The following is a 25276-nucleotide window of genomic DNA, read 5'->3' as shown; positions in this document are numbered from 1 at the left end:
AACATGTGTTCAGAAGGCTGCTTTCATGCAAGTGTGCTTATCTAAATGGATTAGATGCACCATTTATGCGCAACAGCAGTCAAACCCATATCAAAGGCTGGGGTTTTTTTTCTCTTGTGCTGGGGAATTTGGAATTAATGAGCCTCACTGTATATAATGAGCATGCCAAAAAACAAACAAGCAAAAAACAAATAAACCCTCACATCAAGAGTAAATATATATGTTTTGTTTACTACAGTCCATTTAGCATGCAGTTCTCATGTCATTAATTTGCTCCTCAAGACAAGATCTGAAACAATAGTCTTTTAAAAGAATTAAAACACAGCTGGTAAATGCATTGTACACATCTGTTTGATGTGTTTGAGGTTAGCACCCTATTGTCAATGTACCTGAAATAAATGCACTTATTTGATAGCTAAGTCATTACTCCATACACTAAAAATTAACTATTCTCTCTGACAAAGCACGGATCTGTGATCAGTCTTCCCAAATATATATCAAAATCATTTCACATAACTGTATATAAGAATTATTTCATATATACATTCTCCTATTGCATTATATGTTCACCTTGGATTCCTTGGATAGATTTTTTTTTAATCTTAAACTGATGTGTGGATTTTATACCAACAGAACATGGAAAACATTTACTTTGGTCTATCCTTTTTGCTCCTATTGTTGCTTTTCGGCTCACATGTGAGAGTTAAGGTATTTTTGTAATTCAGTTTATCCTTGATTTACAACCATAGTTGGGACCAGAATTGCTTATAAGTCAAGTTGGAACCAATTTTAGGACAATTTTTACAGCAGTTGTTAAACAAATGTAGCTTTGCCCAATGAGCTACTTTTTTCCCAGAAATCAGAAAACAAGTGGGAAATTGTGGCCATGTGACCACAGGATGCTGCAACCGATCTACATAGAAGATGGTTGCCAAGGACCTGAACTGGTTGTTGTAACTTTGAATTGTCATTAAGTGAATGATCATAAGTCAAGAATGAGCTAATTTTTTTAGGAAATAAAGAAAAGAGAATAATTTGGATAAACTCAGAAATTATGGAAATTATGGAAATTCTTGGTCATCCAAGTGATGGTTGTCCCAAAGGTGCTTTTTTAAGAGGCAACTGGACTTTCTTGTTTTTCTTTGAAGATGTTTCATTTCTCATCCAAGAAACTCATCAGAGCTGAAGAAGCTTCTTGGATGAGAAGCAAAATGTCTTCAAAGAAAAAGTCCAGTTGCCTCTTGAAAAGCACCTTTGGGTTAAACTTTTCTTTTCTTTGATGATTTCAAATTATTTATAGACAATTCAATAAAATAGCCTTTCCCCTTCACTAGATAAATATTATGCCAGGATATGTAAGCCAGGATATCCTGTTTCTGATACTGTTGTGTAATTTAGATTCTGCATTTCTAGGAAAGTGGGTAGTGTCTAACTACTGAAATTTTTTGGAAAGGTTATGAACCAGCCCAGAACTGCCCAAATAAAAAGTCACTCAAAATCAGAATGAGATCCTGCTCGTCACAAATTAAATAATGTATAGGTTTCTTGATCCTCAACTCCCACAGTGCTCTGATTTAAAATGTACAATGATTCTTGTTTTGTTCTCCTAAGCAGGAACTAAGTAAGTCTTGGCTTCTGTTCAGCCTTGTTACTATTTTTGTTGCTTATGATGTAAGGGAGGAGCTATCAGCTATAATTAATTTGGCTACATTAAAGCCTATTTCAGGAGATATTTCCAAAGTGTTATATCAAGGTTTGATAATTCCCAGAAATTCCCTTTATATTTTGGTTTTAGTAATGGAAACTTTCTTTAAGCAAAGATTCCACCCAGTCCCGACTTTTGATTGCAAGATGATGAGACAGATTCCCATCATACTTTCAAAGTTGTCATCACACCTAACACATAGGAACAGTAGTTCTTCTTAATTATTTTCACCCTATATTCACTCAGTTTCATTCAGTTTACGTGTTGTACAAAATGTGTTATAAAGTTGATAGAGGGAGACTGAGGAGATCATACACACAAACATCTGAACACATACACACCAACAACCATTTTATATCATGAAACAACACTTACTTTAATAAAAAAAAGATTATAGATGGCATTCTTATCTATGGGCCAGATCAGACTTCATGAAGTGTTTTTAATTAGTCTATCAGTTCTCCAGTAGATTGCTTGCGTCTTTGTAAATTACTTGCCCAACTGTGTGTTCTTCTATATATTTTTGTTTCCTTGTAAATGACTTGCCCAACCATTATGTATGTATAGAGTAACAAATCTAATAACAAATCTAACTTCAAATGTATTACTATAATCAAATTACTTATATTGGATGTATTTTTGACCTATTCATCTGATAACAATTGTCTCTTCTGTACAGAGTTGAAGGGTAAAGGAGCTGTGCCTTCCTTTGTCATGTAATAGAAATAGCACTTAGACTTATATACCACTTCACAGAGCTTTACAGCCCTCTCTAAGTGGTTTACAGAGTCAGCATATTGCCCCCAACAATCTAGATCCTCATTTTACTGACCTCAGAAGAATGGAAGGCTGAGTCAACCTTGAGCCATTGAGAATCCAACTGCTGAACTGCTGGCAATCGGCAGTCAACAGAATTAGCTTGCAATACTACATTCTAACCATTGTGCCACTACAGCTCTTAAAGCTAAATTAACAATAGCAGCTTTGAACAGAGGTGGGTAAGTGAGCATTCTGCCTTTAAACAATTTAACTGAGAGTCATTGTAGCATATCAGTACTGGAGCTTAGGAACTATATTAAAAGTATAAACTGTGCATTACCATGCTTTATCTCAAGTTTCAAGAATCACTTTGCTTTCCTTTTATTACTTTGAAGAAATGAACATTTCAATTCCACCTTGAGGGAAATAAAAATCCATTTTTGTCCTCACAGATGATTTCTAGGTTCAATTTGTAAAATTTTAAGACAAGACATTATTTTTTTTCCTAGATAAACCATTCTTGATAAAAAAGAGAAAGTTTGCAAAAGAGATGTGCTGCTAAGGACATAGTCTACAAAAAGTAGCTGCCATTTTGGATACATTTACATCATATCCATATCCGTTCAGAATTAAATAGGGTTTTTGGTATTTACTCTGGCAAACAATATGCTAACAATTGCTTGGCAATAAAAGTATAAGATGCTTCAGATCCTTGTTTCCAGGTTTACATCTCTTGTTACTAAGATAACATATTGGATTTAGCCAGGAGTTTCTATATCTCTTTCTCATCTTCAATAAACTCACCACTATGAAATTTCTATCACTAGGGGAAAATATCCATTTCCTTTTTTTTACATCCAAACGTTCTATAAATTTTTAAAATAGTGTTAGTGCAGTGAACTGACATAATAATCTCATTTCATTTTGTTCACCTCATTTGTTCACAGATTTTTCCCCTCTGTGCATTTGTATTTTCAGTGAGATAAATAATTATATTTTATGTCTTTTTAAGCATATATCTGACCTTACCTCTTGGACAAAAATGCTTGAAGTAGCATCACACAGACTCACCCCGGACTAGCAGTAATAATGATATAATTGTAATATATAAATTGCAATAATGATCATAGGCTTATATTATATAAATGTATGATGATTTATTTTTATTATATAAATAGCATCATCCACATAAATGACAATGTCAAATTTTAAAAAAAAGATAGGTCTGTGCCCTAAAAATCCTACACTTTAAAATTTAACTACAACATAGATAAGAGAAGATAAAGAGAAAGGTATTGGGAATAAGGATAAGGACTGAATGCAGGAGATTGTTATTTTTAAACATAATTTAACTATATTTGGAATGGCACTTCAGCAAGAAGGGTTGAACCAAATGTTGAATTTAGTCCTTTTTAATTTAATTATTAATAAAGGGAAAGAGAAAGCTCAGAGGAGTAAAATAACATTCATTTAATAAATGAATATGTGGAAGATGAACTTGATCCCCATGTAGGCAGTCACAAACACTGAAATGCTAAAAGAAACAGATTTAGCACATAAGCTAAACATAAGGTTATTGTTGTAGGGAAAGTAGGAAGAGGTAAGTGTGTTATTTGTACAAATGCCATGAGTTATGTGTATAAATGATAAAGGCAGGATATTAAATAAATAAATTATAAATAAGCAAATGATAAACATTTTATAATCTATCTATCTATCTATCTATCTATCTATCTATCTATCTATCTATCATCTATCTATAATCTATCTATCTATCTATCATCTATCTATCTTATGAGGGTCTCTGGGAGTAAATTCATGATGGAATTTTAGATCCTCCAGTTCATTTTCCTGCTTTGGAATCTAGAATATAATACAGTTAAGCACATCAATTGAGCAGGAGGATGGCTATTGTTATCTGAAGAAATTTCTCATAAATTGGATTCTGGTTTTGATTATATTACTATTATTGTAATCGGAAGTGAGAAATGATTGCATAAATAAATATTTCTCCTCTTCCTATCACACACACACAAACACACACACACACACACACACAGAGAGAGAGAGAGAGAGAGAGAGAGAGAGAGAGAGAGAGAGAGAGAGAGAGAGAGAGAGAGAGAGAGAGAGAGAGAGAGAAGACAGATGTTTGAAATGTTCCTCCTTTCCCCATTCCACCATTGTGGAACTCCTTCCCTCTGAAAATAAGGGAAGCAAACAGAGCAGGTGGGATAGATTTGTAAAGGCAAAACTCCTTCAAGTTGAATTTGATTTCTGGGCACACATCCATGTACTTTTCTTGCTGTTATCTTCTGGTGGATTTTTTTCCCTTTCCCAATCTATATTGGGTTCTAGAATGTAAATCTTTAGAAATATCGGGGTTTTTTTTCCTGATCCCAAATAATATAATAAATATTGATTGCTAAACAATGATGATTTGATGACATTAAAATTTTGAAAGCCTCACAGATAGAATGGTCTAGACTCTAGACTAACACAGTAAAGTCCTTGATGGGCCACAATTCATTGCTTCATTTGATCCTGGTTACCTGAATGAACATTATCAGTGATATGTTTTAGTTTGACATTTGAGATCAGGGATGTATTAATCTTATAAATTACAATTTGTTCTCTTGCTTTTACAGGGTTGTTTTTAGACTCAATATTTTTTTCCTTTTTCAGATATTATTTATCATGTATTTATAATTATAATTCTATCTTGCTGAAATCCAGAAGATTCCATTGTTAACATTTTTTTATATTTTACATGATATATGGGTGGGATTTATTTAAAGGGTCAAGGAGGGAGAGAATCTCCCTGCCACACTTCTTCCCTAGCAGCCAAAATCAAATAAGCAGGAAACAGGAAATATCAAAAAGCCAACAGTTCAACCTTGAGATACATATATTCTCAATTATTATTTATTCATGTGTGGCAGAGTCTTATGAATTCATCTGGGGAATGACATATGCAAGGCATCTTTGACACTAGTAGCCTTTGCCAGGAGGCATAAACTCTAGCCTGAATAAATTAAAGATGAAGATACTAAAAGATATGTCTTTCCAAAACCCTTGTTGCTCTTTGTGTTATCTGTAGCTTCCAACCCTTTTGAACAAAAGCAAATTCTCTGATTACCTACTTCGACCTATTATTAGAAGATAACCAATGTTCATATTTTTCAGTAAAATGTTCCTAAGCCTATAAAGCAGGTGCTCGGATTTTTAAAATGTAAAATAAAGAATTAATTATTCAGAGTATTTTTAAACTTTATAAATGTAAGATCCAGAAACTAAAGAGGATTGGATATTTGGAAGGATAATAATGGGAATTGCTGCCTGATGTTCTTTTAGTTTGGCTCTGTATACAGAGTCAATGTTTGCTTTATGTGCTTTTTTCCTTTTTTTATTTCAAAATAAATTAATTAAACTAAGAGGCATTCTTTGCATAATTAGTTCTGAGTTAAACTATGGGCACCTGTATTGTGTTTCATGCTATCAATTTGATTTACAGCAGGGGTGTCAAATTGCTGGCTCACAGGCCAGACACGTCATCCAGAAGCCGCGCCCTCCCCATTGCCGGCAATGGCAAAACTGTCCTGAATCATTGTGTGACGTCACGTGACATTGCGAGTTTGACATGTCTGATTTAGAGGGAACCTATGACATACACAATATTATCCATATAATGCTTACTGTATGAAAAACAGATGAACTATTTAAAATCTTAAATATGTCGCCAAACTATATAATTTGGAGTATAAAATTTTCATCCTCTGCTCACTATGAGGTCATCTTGAAGATGATCACAAGTCCAGAGAAGGCACATTTCTTGTTTGGTTTAAGTAATTATCTTTATTCTATTGTCATATACTATACTCAAATCTATAGCATTCAGCAGATTTTTTGGGAGGGTAGATGGATGTTGTAATCAAAGAAGAAAGTTCTTTGTAGCAACCCAATTGAATCACCACAAATCCTACTGGAGTGGTTACCTGGAAGTTGACTTCTCTCAGAATTTGCATTGTGGTTAAACAATAATCTTTTGGGATCTAAACCATTAATCACCTATGCAAGAAGCAGAGAAAGAAGTAACAAAATTGGTGCATTAAAGAAAAGCTTGGCACAGAAAGGAACTTTATTGCCTTTTTGTACAAGTTTGCTTTAAATGAGATTTCTTTCTGTAATATTAGGTTTGTCAATGGTATAAAGAAACTTTTATTTGTTTCCAATAGAGCAAATCACTTCCAGTGAAGCCCTAAACATATTCCCTGTTTCTTTTTCCCATTTCCTGATTGTACCAATCATTTATTTATATAAAAGGTGCAATGAAAGTAATATTAATATTAATAATGCTTTGTAAATATTGATATTGAAAAAAATAAAAAAACTACTTTATTTTATTTTGCATAATATATACTGAAAGAATGTTATTAGAATTTAGAGGAAAATCTGAATAATCAAGGCAACATGTTAATATTAGCAATTCTTAACCAGTTCTGAACCCAGTCACAAGATTCAGCTGAGGCTAAATTCAGCAGCAATCCAGTTCAATTCAGGTTTAATCAGAGGTTGTTTACCTTGATTCAGGGTGCATCTCCACGGCCAGGTTGCCATGCCATGACTATCAATCATTCTGGACAGCAGATATGGATATTGTCATTTTCTACTCATATCCAGCCCCTAGAAAGCATGACTACTGTTCACACTTTTCTGCTTCAAGTTAAATATAGTAGTTTCTGTCTTGTGCTAGCTCAAGTGTTGCTGTCCATTGAAATAACACCAAGAGCCTGGATAAAGATAATTACTACAAATACCTGGACATTCTTCAAACTGACATTAGGCATTCTAGTCTTCTTGACTTCAGCATGCTTAATGTCAGCTTGAAGGATGTCCAGATATTTGTAGTAATTGTCTTCATCCAGAATCTTGATGTTATTTTCATGGGAAGTTTTGATTCTTTCAGTTTATACTAGTTTTTCCCATGTTGGTAGTAAGCGTAGCACTTGCATATCACAATAACTTGGCAGTACTGGACAGTATTGAGAAGCAAATCTGTTTCAGAAGATATTTTTCCATACATCTTCAGTTTGTCCATGTAAAGGAGGCAGGGTAGCCTAGAAGAGGTTTTTAAAAGCTCCTTTTGTTTTTATAATAAACCAAACTGTTATTCAAAATACCCTTGAAACAAAATAAATTGGATGCAGCAGACTGATGAGTTCATGTAGTGATGTAGATACATTTCAAATGAGGAAAAAAATGCATATTCATCTAGTTTGGAAAGCCATATCAGAATTAAGCTTGGTTTGTAATGGACTTGATTGTGTCAATCTTCCTTTCCTGTTTCTTTCTAAACAAATTTAGAAAACCCCCTCAAAGTAATGTAAATAACAGTGTTAAGGCACATTGTTTGATATGTTTGGTCTCTTCTTAAAAGGCCCAAAATATTTGAGAATATTTAAGAACAGACATGGAGATCTTTCATTTACTTCATTCATTCATTTCAACATTCCATTAGAAAGCTCAGGCAAAAAAACACCAAACAGAATTATTCTGAGGCTAGTGTAGCTTGCCCATCCATATTTTCAATATTCTTGGAAATCTTTGGGTTCCTTAAATGTTTTGGAGATTTCTCAAGAAGAAAGTTAGTATTTATAGACATCATGTTGTGAAAGAAATCCAACTTATAATTGTCAGTTTTGCATGTTCAAATATACAGATATTTTGTCACATCAGTACCATGGTACATTGGTACTCAACTGCTTTGAAACTCATTGAAGTTGGAACTCAACACATTTTGATGTGAAAATTTTGTCCTGGTTCCATCATTTGTTTGGTACTCAACACATAAGCTAGAACTTGTCAGTGTCAGGTGCTTTGTGACTCACTACATTATTCTTTATAGGAAAAAAATGTTTCGTACTCATTGTTTTTGTTACTCATCATGCCTCCCAGAACCAATTAATGATGAGTACCAAGATACCACTGTATTAAAATGAGTGGGGATGCTTACAAAATGCAACCTTAAGATTGCATATCTGGATGTTGCTAAAAAGAGTCTAAATAAATGTTTAAAACCAGATCAACTGCAACAAACCCTTTGTTAAAATGTTCTCCACTGAAACGTTCTTGGAGAACTAGATTTCCTAATTTTGTTCTTGCTCCTTTTTCATTTAAAATCCAATTCATTTCTCTTTTTAGATCCAATTAACTATTATATGGAATGCAATTATGTATCTGTTGGTAGTTTTTAATATAAAATGCTAATACTTTACATAATATCACATATTATTTGATAATATAGTGTATTTTTAAATGCTATCCTCTGAGCTCCCTAACTCAGGCTCTGATTCTTAGACTGATTCAATCTGTGTTTTTTATTATTCCTATGTCATAAAGGCCAAAATGGTCTTTGGGTACTTACGGTTCTATTTGGTTCTTCAGTGACTAATCCACACTACACTAGGGGAAAGTGAAAGGTAGGGTCCCCTGGCTTCTGATTTGCCACGCAGCTGCTATGGACAGCTGGGAGACTTGCTCTCTCTCCCCTGTCCAGTTTAGCATCACTGGGGGCCCCTGAAAAGGGCTGAAAGTCACCCCGAAGAGGCGACCAGCAAGGAGGAGCACTCGCTGGATTGCGGGAGAGCCGCAACTCTCCCGTTAGACCTGGCGTTCCCTCCAAACCGGCAGATGAAAAGACCGGCCATTGTGGCTCATCCCTAGGCTTGTAACAGCCGAAGTCACATTTTCCACCAGGCAACTCTTAAAGCAGCGCAGAAGAGACTGGGTGAGATCTACCTCTTTTACACCCTAATTACTTTCTGTACCTCCTTAAGCTGCTAAGCATTCTCCCCCCTGCGGTGAGGGAAGGGGGACTTTCACCCTCCCTCCAGAAAGAGTGGCAACTAAATACCCAGGGGTGTTTTAAACATTGAAAAAGTTACTGAATCCCAATTGGAACTTTATTTCTCAAAGCATGTGGATTGAAAGATTTTTTTATTTCCTATTTTTCATTGTCTACTTATGTTGGAAATCTGGATTCTTTCTTATGAAACAAAAAAAGAAAAACTGAAAAGATTAAGACAACTTTGGGACTCAAAGGGAAACTTTAAAAGGGGCCTGGCTGACTGCCCAGGGAAATAGATAAGATACATAACCTTGAGAACTTTGAAACAACAGCTGTGAAAGGCTTTGTGTTCCCTACCTAGGAAAAAAAATTCTCTTTTGGATTTTCTAAGTGTAAAGCCTTTAGCTTAAAATACCAATATGGAAGAAGACCAGGAACAAAATTTCCTTATAGATGAAGATCAACAAACTCTCGCTGTGTTGAAAACATTAATCCAAATTATTACCACAACCAATGAAATACTAAGAGGCTATGTGCTGGAACAAGAAGACAGTCCAGATATGAAAGCCCAAACTTTGACTACAACTAAAGAATCATCTATATAAAATACAACATAAAAAATGAAACATTCAAATACTATGAAAGAAGAATCTACTATTCAACAAATATTGACATTTGAAAATCCAGAAAAGACATTGACAACTTGGAAAAAGGAAAATATTTCTTATACAACTCAGAAGTAACCAGAGGATTTAGAAAAAGAACAGTTGGATGAGAAGATAAACAATTCAGAACAACCACGTCGATATGGAAGAATAAAGAGATGACCCACTAGAGCTACAAGTCCTGTCAAAAAAATAGCAACCGGATGGTTTTGTCAATATCAATTAATATACATGATATTAAAAGGAGACTGGTTCAATGACCCAAAAACAAGGACATGGAAGATGATTTGGCAAAGGAAAAAAAGCCAGAATAAGACTCAAGAAGAATGAGTTTTGACCATCTTATGGAAATCTAAAACAGAACGTACTTAAATAGATAAGATGTGCATGTTGAACACAAGACATTGTTATGAACTGAGATAAAGAAAAAATTTTGGTCATTAAAATTTAGCAGTATAAATACTAATACCTAATTTGAATATTGATTTGTGTATAAAGGTCATGTAAGGGTGAACAATGTAGATAAGCTAAAAACTTATTGTTAAAAGCAATAAATAGGTCTATATGGAACGTTAAAAACAAAAATTATTAGTTTAAGCAAGAGATAGCAGATACAAAGAGGAAGAGAGAGGAAGTATTAAATACTGAAATAAAAAGAAATTTTGATTATTACTTAAAAAATCCTGAAAACTAGCAAAAAGGAAGGATATCATATTGTATCCTTAACCTGTTGACAGAGGGTCAGAAGTTAAGTAGATGGGATGTGTATTTTGAATATTAGACTTTGTGAGGAATAATGATAGATGAATTGGGAGTATATTAAAAATTTTTGGAATGATAAATATCAAATGTTAAATCTAAATGTTGGTGGAAATTAAAACTGAAAAATCTATTAGGTCATTGATTGTTTTAAAAGATTGAATGTTAAAACAACTAGAATATGTGTAAACTAAAAACTTTAGATATATGTAAGAAAGCTATATTCTATGTGATTAATAAGATAAAATTTGTCTTTTAATTTACAAATAGACAGTATATATGAAGGGAAAAAGAGAGGAAATGTTTATGGTAGCAATCTGAAATCTGTACTAATGATATCTGTATGTAATTGAATCACTACTACTCAGTCACCACATTGCTTTTCAAATATGTGAATGTAATATTAGAAAATCAATAAAATTTGTATATATACAAAAAAGAAAGATAGGGTCCCCCATCCTAAGTTCAAAGCAGTTATCAAAAGAGTGAAAAGATCAATTTCCACTGCAAGTCTTCTGCATGGAAAGTGTGTTTATGTGGCAGTGGGGACTTTGTACCAGGTCAACTCAGTGATGGGATTCAAATATGTGAACAATATATATATATATATATATATATATATATATATATATATATATATATATATATATATATATATATATATATATATATATATATATATATATATATATATATATATATATATATATATATATATATATATATATATATATATATATATATATATATATTGAAGTTTCAAATAAAGGAGTACTGCACCTTTCAGCCTCATACATGCCTTTTCAGAATGAACTGTTAGTGCTGTACTGTTTCATTGTCATGCAAATAGTGCTTTTATTACATTTATTACATTTTCCTAATTTTTTTAATTCCCTTTACCAAATATAATAATTTATTTATCAACTTCCTCTCTGCATTCCATGTCTTTCCTGGTTTGGGTAGAAGCATAAAGAGAGGGAAGTAGGGCTTATTTGAATTATTTATTACTCTTTGTTTGCTGTAATCCTGTGCTAATTATACAGAGCTATGGGGAGTTTTACACTTTTCCAGATGCTTTTTTCAGTCGATACAAAGATATACAATGGAAAGGTCTTAGAAAACCGAGTATTCCAGTCAAAATTCTTTAAATTTCAGCCATGGTATTTAAGAATATTTCCAATGGAACTTAACAGGTATAACAAATTGATTGGTTGCAAAGAAAAAAAAAACTTTGTTTTTTTTTTAAATAAATATGTTTACTATGACCATTTATAATAAACATTTATGGTATACTGCTACAAGGTTTTGGTCATCCGCTAAAATTAGTTGCACACAGCACCAAGCTAATGGACGTCAAGATAGCAGAAGCCAGGCTACAATTCTGCCAAGTATCTGACAAAGATTTAAAATGTATAGTGGCTACATTTTTTAAACCAGTAGTACATCCAACCACAACTGATACAATAAATCTTGTATGTCATTATTTTAAAGCTATCTTATGAAACACACCTGCATGTTATAGATTGGAACTAAGAGCTAATAGTCCCTTAATGTCCTTTGTGGTGATTGTGGTTGTGGTGGTGGTTTTGACAGCAGTTAGAACAGAAAAGGAAGCCTTTCTTTTCCTGCATTAGATATTCCACTAAGGATCATTCTCCTTCTTTTATTTATAAGCTTTTAACTTGTAAAAAAAAATCAATAGAAAGACATTTCTATCTTCTGCAGATTAACAGTAATGCATATTACTGATTTTGTACCCAGGAACAAAATCAGTGGTTTTTCTAACAGAGAAAACAGCAAACATAAGGGAATAACATCACATCGTGTTATTATAGTTATACATCTGTACCTAGGTGCAACCAAATATTTAGAAAACATTCACCTAATTTACCAAGGGGAATACCGAAAAAAGGTTGGGTGTGTCAAGACTAAGTCCATCTCCAAGAGCATTTCTCCCCACTGAATGCTGAATGTAAACACAAAGGACTCTTTTAGGTTAATAGTATTCTTGGCTTTCCTGATGACAATTGAATGGTAACTCATACAGACACAAACACACACGTCACAGATATCGAGACACTAAAATCATATTGCAACTTCAAAAGCCTCTAGCAGGGAACATTTAATTTGCAGACCTTCCAGCCCTCCTGACAGTTACTGGGGCTCTTTTCTTTGCCTAAAATAATGCCTTAAAATAAATGCATTTTATAAAATAAATGCCTATTTTAGATAATGCACTTTAGAGAGGTTGAGGACAAGATGAATTAGGATGTATGATCCGTGATCCTTACTCCTTGATCCTTATCTGGTATTCTAATTTAAAAAAAAACACTAAAAGATGTATGTACTGACTTCATTTTTAAAATAAAGACACTAGTTACATGTTTATACACATTTTCTGTTCCATGAGGGAAAAAAAAACTTTTTAGCCCATTAATTTTAACAAGCACCCTTAACTTTCCCCCTCATCACATAGTGGACTGCTTTCATAAGGGAAAATCAGTTTTCAGAGTGCTTTGAGATATGTATTTTGTACTGGCAGTAAAGTATGTCTCAGTTTTTAATTATTGTAGCTTTTTTTAAAAAAAAGCACAGCATACATTTAGATAAAGAAGATCTGTTTCATAGGCCACCATCTTACAATATTTTACAGTAGTGTAATATTTATCCCATGACAGTCATCTACTTTGGTGTTAAATAAAAACCTAAAACATTATGGTATGAAATAAAACATCCATGGTACAAGGATTAAATCAAAATTACATCAATAAGAAAACTAAAAATGGGAAAGCAGACAGAAAAGTTTTACAAGATGGCACAACCTTAACTAAATATTTTTTTTTTAAAAAAAAGGTAAAATATTCCTCCTTGAAGAAGACTTGAGGTCTTTACATGAGAAATAAACAGCCTGATCAATGTTTTAGAACTGCTTGATTTTTCTTGGGAAGCTGTGCCCTCTGAGACCATTTTCTCCATTAAAAAAGGCGGAAATACATGAGTATTTGGATCATGAAGCATGGAAATTAAATGTACCTTTCTTTTTTCCCCTTAAATCCCTTTGAATATGTATGTTGACATTTTTGTGATTTTCCTCCATTGGTGTTAGAGGAACAAAACCATTTGGTCAGATTATTTTAATGTTGCACTGTCTTTAAGCAAATATCATTGCCAGTTCAAGTGAGAAACTCACCTTAAATATCAAATCCTTTTTCCCATAGCGAAGCTCCTTCAGTTGGGCTTGAATCTTTTTTGACTGTAAGCAGAGGATAATATATTAATCTTTTAAGTAATGCAATACTGCTTCATGTACAGAGTTTTAAATATAAACTTCAGGCAATAGGACAATGTATCCTGAGATTTTTTTGGGGGGTGGGGGGCAGGCTGCTGAATTATTACATTTTGGGGTGTGTGGGATAACCTAATCTTCTGATGAAATGAAGCAGAGTTACTCTAGTTGTACTGCTGTTTCTGCAGTAAACACACAAAGTTCAGGACAGAAAATAATCCCAATATCCCACGGATATAAGAGATGACTAGAAACGAATACTCGGGTTAGAGCATGTGTCATACATGTGAAGGGAAGCTCATATAAAGAAGCCGTCCCTTTCTCTGCTTTACCCTTCATGTCCTTTATGATCAGGAGACTAGAAGCTAAAACATATAAAGAACGGTTGCTGAAATTGAGTATATCTAGTTTAATGAAGAGGAGGAGTAGGGCCCACACTTGGAATACTGCATCCAGTTTTGGTCACCACAATGTAAAAAAGATGTTGAGACTCTAAAAAGAGTGCAGAGAAAAGCAACAAAGATGACCAGGGGACTGGAAGGCTAAAACATATAAGGAATGGTTGCTGGAATTGGGTATGTCTAGTTTAATGAAGAGAAGGACAAGGGGGGACATGATAACAGTGCTCCAATATTTCAGGGGCTGCCACAAAGAAAAGGGAATCGAGCTATTCTCCAAAGCACCTGAAGGAAGGACAAGAAGCAATGGATAGAAACTAATCAAAGAAAGAAGCAACCTAGAACTAAGGAGAAATTTCCTGACAGTTAAACTATTAATCAGTGGAACAACCTGCCTCCAGAAGTTGTGAATACTTCAACACTGGAAGTTTTTAAGAAGAGACTGGACAATCATTTCTGGGTTTCCTGCCTGAGCAAGGGGTTGGAGTAGAAGACCTCCAAGGTCCCTTCCAACTTTATTATTATTATTATTATTATTATTATTATTATTATTATTATTATTATTATTATTATTATTATTATTATTATTCATTGCACAGTCAGCCAGATGTTCAGACTGGATTTGGCACTTTTGTCCACCTATTGAGTCCTTACCAAGGACCTGGGATAGGCAGATGTGGATGTTTGATGGTATTATAGATATTGTCACAGGATGGAAGTAGTTCCTAGTAAGGCTGCCTTTTGCAATTGACTAATGGTGAATTTGTCAATGCCAATGGTGTTCAAGTGGTGCTCCAGTTGTTTTTGGATTGGACCCAATGCACCTATTTCTATTGGTACTTCCCTTACTTGCCTTTGCCACAGTCTTTCTATTTCTATTTGTAGGTCTTTGTATATTGTTATCTTCTCCAGTTCTTTCTCATCTATTCTGCTGTCTCCAGGCACTGCCATGTCCACTATCCAGACTTTTTTGTCTTTGTTATCGACAATTGTTAAGTCTGGGGTGTTATGTTGCAGGTGCTTGTCTGTTTCAATTCTGAAGTCCCAGAGCAGTTTAACTTTATCATTTTCTATGACTTTCTCTATTTTATGATCCCACCAGTTCTTGCTTACAGGCAAATGATATTTCTTGCAGATCTTCCAGTGCACCTTTGTTGCTACTTTGTCATGCCGCTGCTTGTAGTCAGTCTGTTGCTGTCTTCTCAATTTTGACTTTTTATGCATCATCATCATCATCACCATTATTATTATTATTTCCTGGTTTTCAGTGACTGCCCTCTCTTCATTATTTATTCATATCTAGGCTACTTCCCAGTCCTTCATTATTTGTTCCTTTTTATTTATTTATTTATTTATTTATTTATTTATTTATTTATTTATTTATTTATTTATTTATTTTTGGGACTTATATGCCGCCCTATCTCCCAAAGGACTCAGGGCGGCTTACAACAATAAAAAACAACAGTACAAAAATTAAAAAAACGAATTAAATAGCCCCAAAATAAATTAACTACAGTTAAAAATTAAAACATATTTAAAAACCCATCATCAATCCAGGTCAGCCTGATGGAAGACTTTTATGACTTTTACAAAACGTTATTCAAAAATTGGATGGCCAATCTAAAATCGAAGACCTTGTGAAAAAATAATAATAAAAATGAAGTATTAAAATAATTCTTAAGCAGGTACAAGAAGTGTTTAAAGACTTTTCAACATACTATGTTCCAAGCAGATATTGATAGATAATTAGAGCAAGCCAGTTTGGTGTAATAGAGGTAATGGGTAACTAAGAATTCTCCTACTGCTTTAGCACACAACCAGCTAGGTGACCTTGGGCCAATCACTTTCTCTCTCAGCCCTAGGAAGAAGGCAATTGTAAACTACTTAATACAGTATTGTTGCTAAAATAATGCATGGATTTGTTTGTGCAATTGCCAGGAAACAAAACTGAATTGAAGGAATAGAAAGAGAGGGAGGGGGAAAAATGAAGTCCCCCTTGCAAATTATAGTTCCAAATCGATTAAAAAAAGAAACAGATGATACTTCTGGCAAAGATGTATTGCTTGTATGTTTTCTGTCACTGCATATCACCCAATTAGTATGTAATGTAGGATAGATGCCAACAATTCACAAGAAGCATCCAAAATATCTTTTGAATTATTAATTCATGCAAACAGCCACATGTTCATGTGGCCAGATGAAGGCTATCAGCACAGTAAGATATTTAATCAGAACTAGTTGTTGTCATAAGGTTTTAGCAATACGCACCTTGTCATTCCAACCATGCTTATAAAAAGAGTTTGCATAATATTTTCTTTCTTTCTTTCTTTCTTTCTTTCTTTCTTTCTTTCTTTCTTTCTTTCTTTCTTTCTTTCTTTCTTTCTTTCTTTCTTTCTTTCTTTCATCTATCTATCTATCTATCTATCTATCTATCTATCTATCTATCTATCTATCTATCTATCTATCTATCTATCTATTGGCACCTACTCCAATACAAACTATGTTCTCCATTACCAAAATCTGTTCCTTCTTCAGTATCCTATATACATAATCACCTCTGGCTAGATGACATTTCTTGCCATTTCTGTTGATAAGTCAATATTTGAAGCATTTTAACTCATGATTAAAATTCAGCATAATGTCACTACTTTGAAGTTACCCAAGCTGTTCAAAATATATAGCTCATAAAGTGCTTTTTTATCGTTAGATACCAAATGCATCTGTTGCACCAAGTCCCTGCTATGCAGAAGAAATCTAGTGCAGATCCTGTTATCTCAAGAAAACTCACAGCCAGGCAGGTTTATTTTTAAACACATCTTCCATTATAAAATATATATTTCCTTGGAAAGATGATCAGTGAGCAATTCCAGGAATTAGTCACTTCAGGTCTCCATGATAAAACTACAATTTACCTACAGTGAATACTCAAATGCACAGCTTTATTACTTTATTTTGCAAAAAGGCAAATTCCCTAACCCTAACCCTTCCCCTATTTAAATTAAAACTATTGTGTTAGCTTATTCAGAGTTATGCTGCAATGTTTATGTATGTTTGTGTGTGCGCACACACACACACACACACACACACACACACACATTCAATATATTCCAAAACATTTAAGGTAAAAGGAATCTATTAAAAATAGTAAAGATGTGCCTAATAGAAAAAGAACATACAGAAGAAAAAAAACCTGGTGGGCCAATAGGGCAATATTAATTCTACAAATCCCAGAATTCCTGATCTTGTTGTCCATATGAACAGGGGAATTGAGAAAGAATGGGTTAATGTATTCAGATAACAAAACAAAGGAGAGAAAGAAGAGGGCACTATAAATATTTCATAATTTTGATTAGGAAAGACAATAAGGCAATGGTGAGTATAATATATTGATTTGTATTGCTTTGTTGCACTGTTATCAGAACTGGCCACCAACTATCTTTGGAGATCAACAATAGACAATGTCACTGTCTAGTAATCACTCTATTATTGTGAGTACTGGGGGTACTTTTTCTTGTTTAATTTGTGATGTTCACTTTCCCATTTTATGTTCTGCAAACTTTCTGTCTGGTTTGGGAGTAGACCTCAGTCTGTAGAAGTCTATTGTCTATTCAGCTGAGGAAGGACTGGCCTTCAACTGAGTTAATATTTACCTTGCTCCCTATTACCTTTTAGAACAGTCTTTTACTCTAAATGCTAAAATGCTAAATGGTAAAATTTACTCTAAATGCGAAAACAGTAGTTTAAAAAGTTCTTGCATATATGAAAGATACTGATCTGAAACATAGCCAATACCCACAGCTTCCTCCATTTCATCTTCCTTCCTTTTTTTTCTTACTATGAGCATCCTACCTTTGTCATTTTTTTTTAAAATAAAACTAAGTAATCTAGTGCCATACTTTTCTTCATTTTTCCAGTCACTTGAGATGGAAGTATTCACTCCCACCTCCAATATAGCTCTTAGATCAGGGGTGTCAAACTGCCAGACTGCAGGCCAGATGTGTCATCCAGAAGCCACCCCCACCCCATTGCTAGCAATGGCAAAACCATCCCGATACATTGTGTGATTCACGTGACATCGCAAGTCTGCCTTAGATGATTTGGGCTATTTGGGAGTTGGTGATTGGAGACTGACATAATGACTACAAGACCAACTAAATGGGAACACACGCAACCCCCAAAAATCTGTTCTGTGCCCAGGGCTTTTTTTCTCATAGAATGCTCAGAACGGAGTTCCGGCACCTTTTTTGGATGGAACCTTGTAGGGTAGGCAAGGCAGGTTGTATGACATGTGTGAGTTCTGGCACCTTTTTCTTTTACAAAAAAAAGCACTGGTTGTGCCTGTATCTGTGTGCATTTCTTTAACTTAACAGAATAAAAAATAACAGAGTCTTCTATTTCAACCCCCTGCTCAAGCAGAAGACCCTATACTATTCTGGAGAAGTGGCTGTCCAAACTCTTCCTAAAAACCTCCAGTGATGGTGCACTCAGAACTTTTGAAGGCAATCTGTTGACCAATTGTTGTTGTTGTTGTTAGCTGCGAAGTCGTGTCCGACCCATCGCGACCCTATGGACAACATTCCTCCAGGCCTTCCTGTCCTCTACCATCTTCTGGAGTCCATTTAAGCTCATTGACCAATTACAGTAAGTGTTCTCAGTTAGGAATTTTCTTCTTAGTTTTAGGTTGGATCTCTCTTTAGTAAGATTTCATCCATTACTTCTTGTCTTGCCCTCAAGTGAATAGGTTGTGTCCCACTCTTCTTTTTGACAGGATCTCAAATCTTGTAAGACTCCTTCTCTTCACTAGATTAGACATATCCAGTTCCTGCAACTCCTCCTCATATGTTTTAGCCACTAGACCTCTAATCATCTTTGTTGCTCTTTTCCGTGCATTTTTTAAGAATCTATTTTACTTTGTGTATGTGTGGCAGGACATTTCTTGGAGCAGGAAGCTGGGTGGACACAGCAGCAGAGGAATTATTCAACGGGACAACATGGTAGTCTGCAATCTGGACTAAACACTTTGAAAGCCCTTACTAAAGTGTCTCAGTCCATTTCAGAGTGAATCAGCTTGGGCACAGGATAGAGTACTTGGTCAATGACGAATGCAAATAAGCTCAGTGGCATAAAGAAACAACGATGACTGCTTCTTGCTATCTATGTTTTAAGTAGAATTCCACAAATGAGAAATGACTGGATGAAATTTTGTCTTGGTTTTGGGATGGTAGTACTCTCCTCATTCCACATATGAAAATAAAGCAGAGTAGTCATTGAGTCATAACTCTGAAATGGGTAACAGATGAAAGTCCTCCAGTACACCTGAGGGGAAATAAGCTTCTTTAAGCAATTCAGGCTGGGCTGTATGAGATGCTCAATTTATCTTCTGCCAGTGGAGCATAGTCAGGTGCCTCAGAACAACATCTCCAAGGGATTGTAAACACTCCTATCAACATTTATTTACATAGTTATGTTGCTGTGTTTAATGGTTGTTCAGCTTTGGGAATCAATTTAATTTGACCTTTTAGGAATGGAAAATAGAAGCCCCCTACCTCCTCGAGAAAGATGTGTGTGTCATTTTCCCATAATTTGTTTTGGATTAGGTTGAAACAGCTGCTCCAAAAATGTCCTCCTTTTTCTGGCAATTATTATGGATGGATGGTAGGGGCAATAAATTTGGATCAAATTGTGTTATTGTTCACAGGAAACAACAGTTTCCTTCCAGCATATGGATATTCCTTGTTGTTGTTTGTCATTTTGTTTTACTGTTTTGTGTGTAAATAAAAATGCAAGCACAACTGAATTCCTTAGATGAACAGCTGCAGAGAAAGTTAAATTGAAGCTGAAGTAATACATTATTACCTTTTATTTATTCCTGTGTTGCAAGATTTATGAGTTTACCTGGTTAGTCTGACAAACGTTTGCTTTAATTTTGGCATATGTTTCAAATGGTAAGTTTTGATTCCATGCTAATTATTAGCATTGTCATACATACAATTATTTGCCTTTATAGCATGAAGTAGAAGTTTCAAAGCACTTCCATAGAATCTTAAGATGTTGAAAAGTTTATTAGTAACTCTATTTTTTAAAATAAATACCACCAAGCAAGTTGTATCTAAATAAAGCTCATTTGTGGCTACTGGTGTTTTTCTGCAACACATGTTACTAAATTTTAGAGAAGAGTTTTAACTGACCAGGTGATTCAATTCAATGATTCAATTCGTTTGTAGAATCTTTTAATCCATTGACATAGATAAAAATATTCCAAAACTGATGAAACATTTATTTATTTATTTATTTATTTATTTATTTATTTATTTATTTATTTATTTATTTATTTATTTATTAACATGAAAACAAATATAAATAAAGGTTTGTTTGGAAAATGCAACCCTCATAATGTAAACTAGGCTGAATTGCCTCCAGTAGTTATTCATGTAAATCTATTCCATCATAATATATTCCCTGGAGAATTCCTGAATATAGAAGCATGTTCATTAACCATTTCTCCAGTTCAGCAATCCTGAGACACTGCAAAAGCCAAAGTTAATTGCTAAAGTCAACTGTTCGGTCAATCACAGTCAAAATAACCAAGAGTTGATTACACGAAGAACTCAAGACCATTGGTTGTATTGGAGACACTGCAAGCAAGCACATGACAAAGGATGAATATGTGAAAATAATCCAAGGTCACTCTCTGATTACCTGAGATAGTAATCTGGAATGAGTTATTCTTCATTTTATTAGATATATTATAGCAGGATCATGCAAAAGCTATAGCAGTAGGACAAGGGATGACTATTTGAAATGCATTTCATTTCCTATCTTTGAGCCAGCACAAAGCTTTCTGCCTAAAACATGGCACTAAACTATTTGAAATGTTGAAGGTATCTGTCCTCTTTTCTTTTAATAAGAAACAGCATTATTTATGTGATCACACAGATCATATCTATTCTGCATGGAAACAAAAATTAAGTCTATTTGCAACCCTTGAAAAATATAACAATAGTTAATGGAGATTTCAAATTATATAGTATGCTTTTTATAATTGTGAAAATACTATTTACCCGTGTTTTTAAAAGTTACATGTTTTAGATAAAATTTCTGATCTGAGAAATGTATACCAGAATCACTTATTGTCAAAGCCAAACAGAAATGGATGCATAGAAGCATATAAATGAATGATAAACACATACATAAATAATTGTGAACATAGAGAAAAAGACAGCCATCTCTATAATAAATGGCCCACAATGCTCAGGGTGCCCAGTGTGACTCCAAAGAGCAAGGTAGTAAATAAATTAATATTATGAAAAAGAAATGAGATGATTTTGATACTACCTAACACTATGAAAAAATCTTGTATAGGTGCTGAATCAGATGCAGAAAGAATTTAGTACTGAACACTTTCTACATTTCTTCATGTCAGTTCCATACTATATCAAATTTATAAAATTATTTGCTGGTGCCCAAATGATTTAGCAAAGCATAGCTGCCTTATAACTACTATTACTACTCCTACTCCTACTCCTACTACTTTAAACTAAGAATATTAAAGACATATGTTGCCACAACTAGTTCCTTACATTCTTTGATTTGTGACCTGGAACAATAGATTTGATTTTGTTTGTTATCACTGGGGGTCAAATCTTTCATGAAATTCCTGTTTTAATCCTTTGCATTGGGAAAAAATTAATGGGAAAAATTCAGTGAATTCAAATTCGATTAATGTCCATTTTATAGCCAAACTATGATAGAATAACTTCTGGAAATTCAATGAAAGTGCCAATTTCTTTTAGAACAGCAGTTGTCATGAGTAATTAAAATTTGTATTCAGTTCATTTGTTTGTTTTGGATTCAGAAATATACATTTCTGCTCCATTTTCCAAACATACCAGCATACTCTATCCCCATTTCTATCCTGTGCATGGCTCTAAAGGGCTACATTATACAATTAGATAAACGTGTAGCATATAACTGTCAACCTTTTGGGGGGGGGGAGGAACCAGGCAGTCCAATACAATCCAGAATTATGGTTTACTGAGAAAAGGAGGCATTGTTTAGAAAAAGTAATCCATGCCCTGCCCAGATTCCTTTGTTGCTGGTAATGTTTCAACTTGGTTGGCACTATTGTTTTTATTTAATCTCTCACTCTTGGAATGATTGTGAATTTTTGGAATTTAATATACATTGTTTGCTATCAAGCAGATTTTCCAGAATGCTATAGAATGAGTCATAAAGTGTTCAGAATCTACAGGTCAATTTGCTGAGGGGGCATCTTCTATTTAGCTGTCCTTATTATGATCAGAATAGTGCTGTTTATATATATATATATATTTCTTACCTCTTCTGCATGAATTCCACAAAGCTTATTCCCTGACAGGAGTTTATTTTTCAGGCTCTTGTTCTAAGAAAAGGAGAGAAATATTTTGATATTATTAATGTGAAATCAAATATTCAGTAAATTAGTAACTATAATAGCATAATATATGAGATGGGATTTCAAGTTGTCTATGAGGAATGTATCTACCTAACAACTTACCTACATATTTGAAATCTAAATAGATAATGTCACAAGTAGCATTATACATTCAAGATTCTATCCTTGTGGGATAGAAGAACACATTCTTGGTTTTGACAAGTCTCAGGTAATACCGGCATCAGACTCTTTTGTTTAGTCTGAAAAGCAAAGAAAGATGGAGTCTAGGTGGAAGACTTCCATGAAACACAAGGATAATATGCTAAATAGAGAAGTAACAATAAACAAACAAGCATGGAAGAAGAGAGTGGCAAATAATTTCTCTATTTGCTCCCAAGAAAACCACATAGATGTATCCACAGAGCCATCAGAAAGTCAGCTTGACTTGAAATTATCTTTTTTTTAACTTTCCCTAAAATATAATCCTAGGTCTTTGGAATAAACTAGGTCTTTGGAATAGCTTTGATAGTGGAATCCTGCCCCATCCTTCACTGAGTGATTTAACAAAACTCCAATCCTCACTCAACTTTTACTTTTCATTCTTCAAAATAAGGATGTTTGCCTTTTAAAAAAAATCAAATCAATTGAAAAGTATATCATTGAATAATTTCTAAATTATTTTCATTTCATTTTCATTTCTTCATCAGTTATTTTGAGTTGTTACTAGTGCTCTACTCTATTACAGACATACAAAAGAATGTGATCCACTCCACCTCCATGTGCTGAAAACACAGTTGATGGACTTATACCATTCAGTCTTTTTACACAAAACAGCCCATACTCTGGCTAGTTTACATCATCTATCATTTCATGGGAGTATTCGGGAGCTCAATGGAACTCCATATCTTCTTCTTAAGATAGTTTTGTTTTTGTTTTTACCTTATTTTATTTGTTAGATATATATTCTGCCTTTTCTCTGAAAGTTCAAGATGGCCTACATTCCTTCCTCCAATTTTTCCTCAGCAACAACCCTGTGAGTAAAACGTGAACTGAATGAAAAAGAATCACAAAGTTACCTAGTGAATTTATATGCCTGAAAGTACAGTTGACTGGATTTGACTAATTCTCCTCATCTTCAACCAAAGCAGGAATCTCAGACCAATGAGAATTACTTGTTGTTGTGTAGTGGGTTCTGAAGAGTAGGAATGATGCCAGGCAGATGAGTATAGTCAAACAGCTCTTTATTTGGTGACCAACTGTACTGGCTGGCTAGGGTTACCTGTACCCTTTATATAACTTGCCAGGTATGCAGTCAGCCAATCAGATTGAACCTCTTCTTCCTGCCAGACCATTTCCCGCCAGAACAGTTACAGTTCAATGCCTCCTAGTGGTGACTGTTATACAAGTGTTTCTTTAACCCTAATGCATAACACTTGTGGAGAAGCTTTATATATGGATCTCCTTATCTTCGTAGGACTGTTTCATATAGCTGCTGACTGTGGCTTCCAGTAAAGACTGGAATGCATATATTAGGTAAAGACTTAACTTCTGGTGGATATTTCAACATTCTCAAATCAATGTCATTGGTGAGCAATAACTTTGGCATGGAGCACTAACATACAAAGATCCTTCCACATGGCCACTACCTTTCAAATTTTACAAAATAAGCGACACAAGTTAGCCGCAAAAGCCACTGCCACATGATACAGTAGGTTTGCTGGCTTTATCTTCAAGGTATACCCTACTTCAAATCTTGATTATATTTATTAGTATACAATGAAATTCTAGCAATGTAACAATGTCCCCCTATAAACAGAAGTGGACACACTTTTAGTTCATTGCATTTGAATGAAAACATCTATGGAAATTTTTCCAAATACTTGTCGCAACAGTTATGCCAAACTCCTTAATTCTTTTCATACCTACATTTTCTATCCTCATTATTATACAAAACCTATTACTGTCTATATTTAATTGCATGTGGGTATGAAGAAGCCTTGTTTTTTTAGAAAAAAACCTAAAGTGGTTTCTAATGGATCTTATATATATTTAAACATCACAGTATTCCATAGAGAGGAGCTTACATAATGAATATTACATTTTTTTTTAAAAAAACACAACTATTAACATTTATGACATTAATATGCTGAGCATATGTTACAGATGCAAGCTGATCCTTTCAAGTAAACTGACAGGCCTACTGCAAAAGTCCTTTCAGATTCAAATTCAGATTCCCCATTTATTCCTATTCTGGATCAAATGTACTAATAATGCAATATCCAGAGACTGACATAATGATTCAGGATAGAAGCCCTCTTGAAAATGGAGAGGGAAGTCATCAAGTTGGTTTCCCCTTCAAATGGGATTAAACCTTGGTTTCTTTGAATATAAACAAGAATTTACACTTTTCCATGAGAAAAGGACATTTTCAGTTCTGCACGAAAGTC

At 34.1% G+C, this 25276-nt stretch overlaps 1 protein-coding gene across 1 annotated transcript in view; it reads right to left on the bottom strand.

The window, feature by feature from the left end:
* Positions 1 to 25276, bottom strand: part of LUZP2 (leucine zipper protein 2) — a gene marked incomplete at both ends in the record, with an annotated part of 417062 nt that overhangs the window by 92926 nt on the left and 298860 nt on the right. The window contains 2 exons of the mRNA XM_081314356.1: positions 13923 to 13985; positions 22755 to 22817. Of these exons, the coding sequence (XP_081170482.1) occupies positions 13923 to 13985; positions 22755 to 22817 (126 nt within the window). The remainder of the gene's footprint in view (positions 1 to 13922; positions 13986 to 22754; positions 22818 to 25276) is intronic.

This window comes from Vipera berus (genome assembly GCF_964194415.1).
Source record: "Vipera berus genome assembly, chromosome: 1".
NCBI lineage: Eukaryota > Metazoa > Chordata > Lepidosauria > Squamata > Viperidae > Vipera > Vipera berus.
This window is presented reverse-complemented; position numbering and strand designations above follow the sequence as displayed.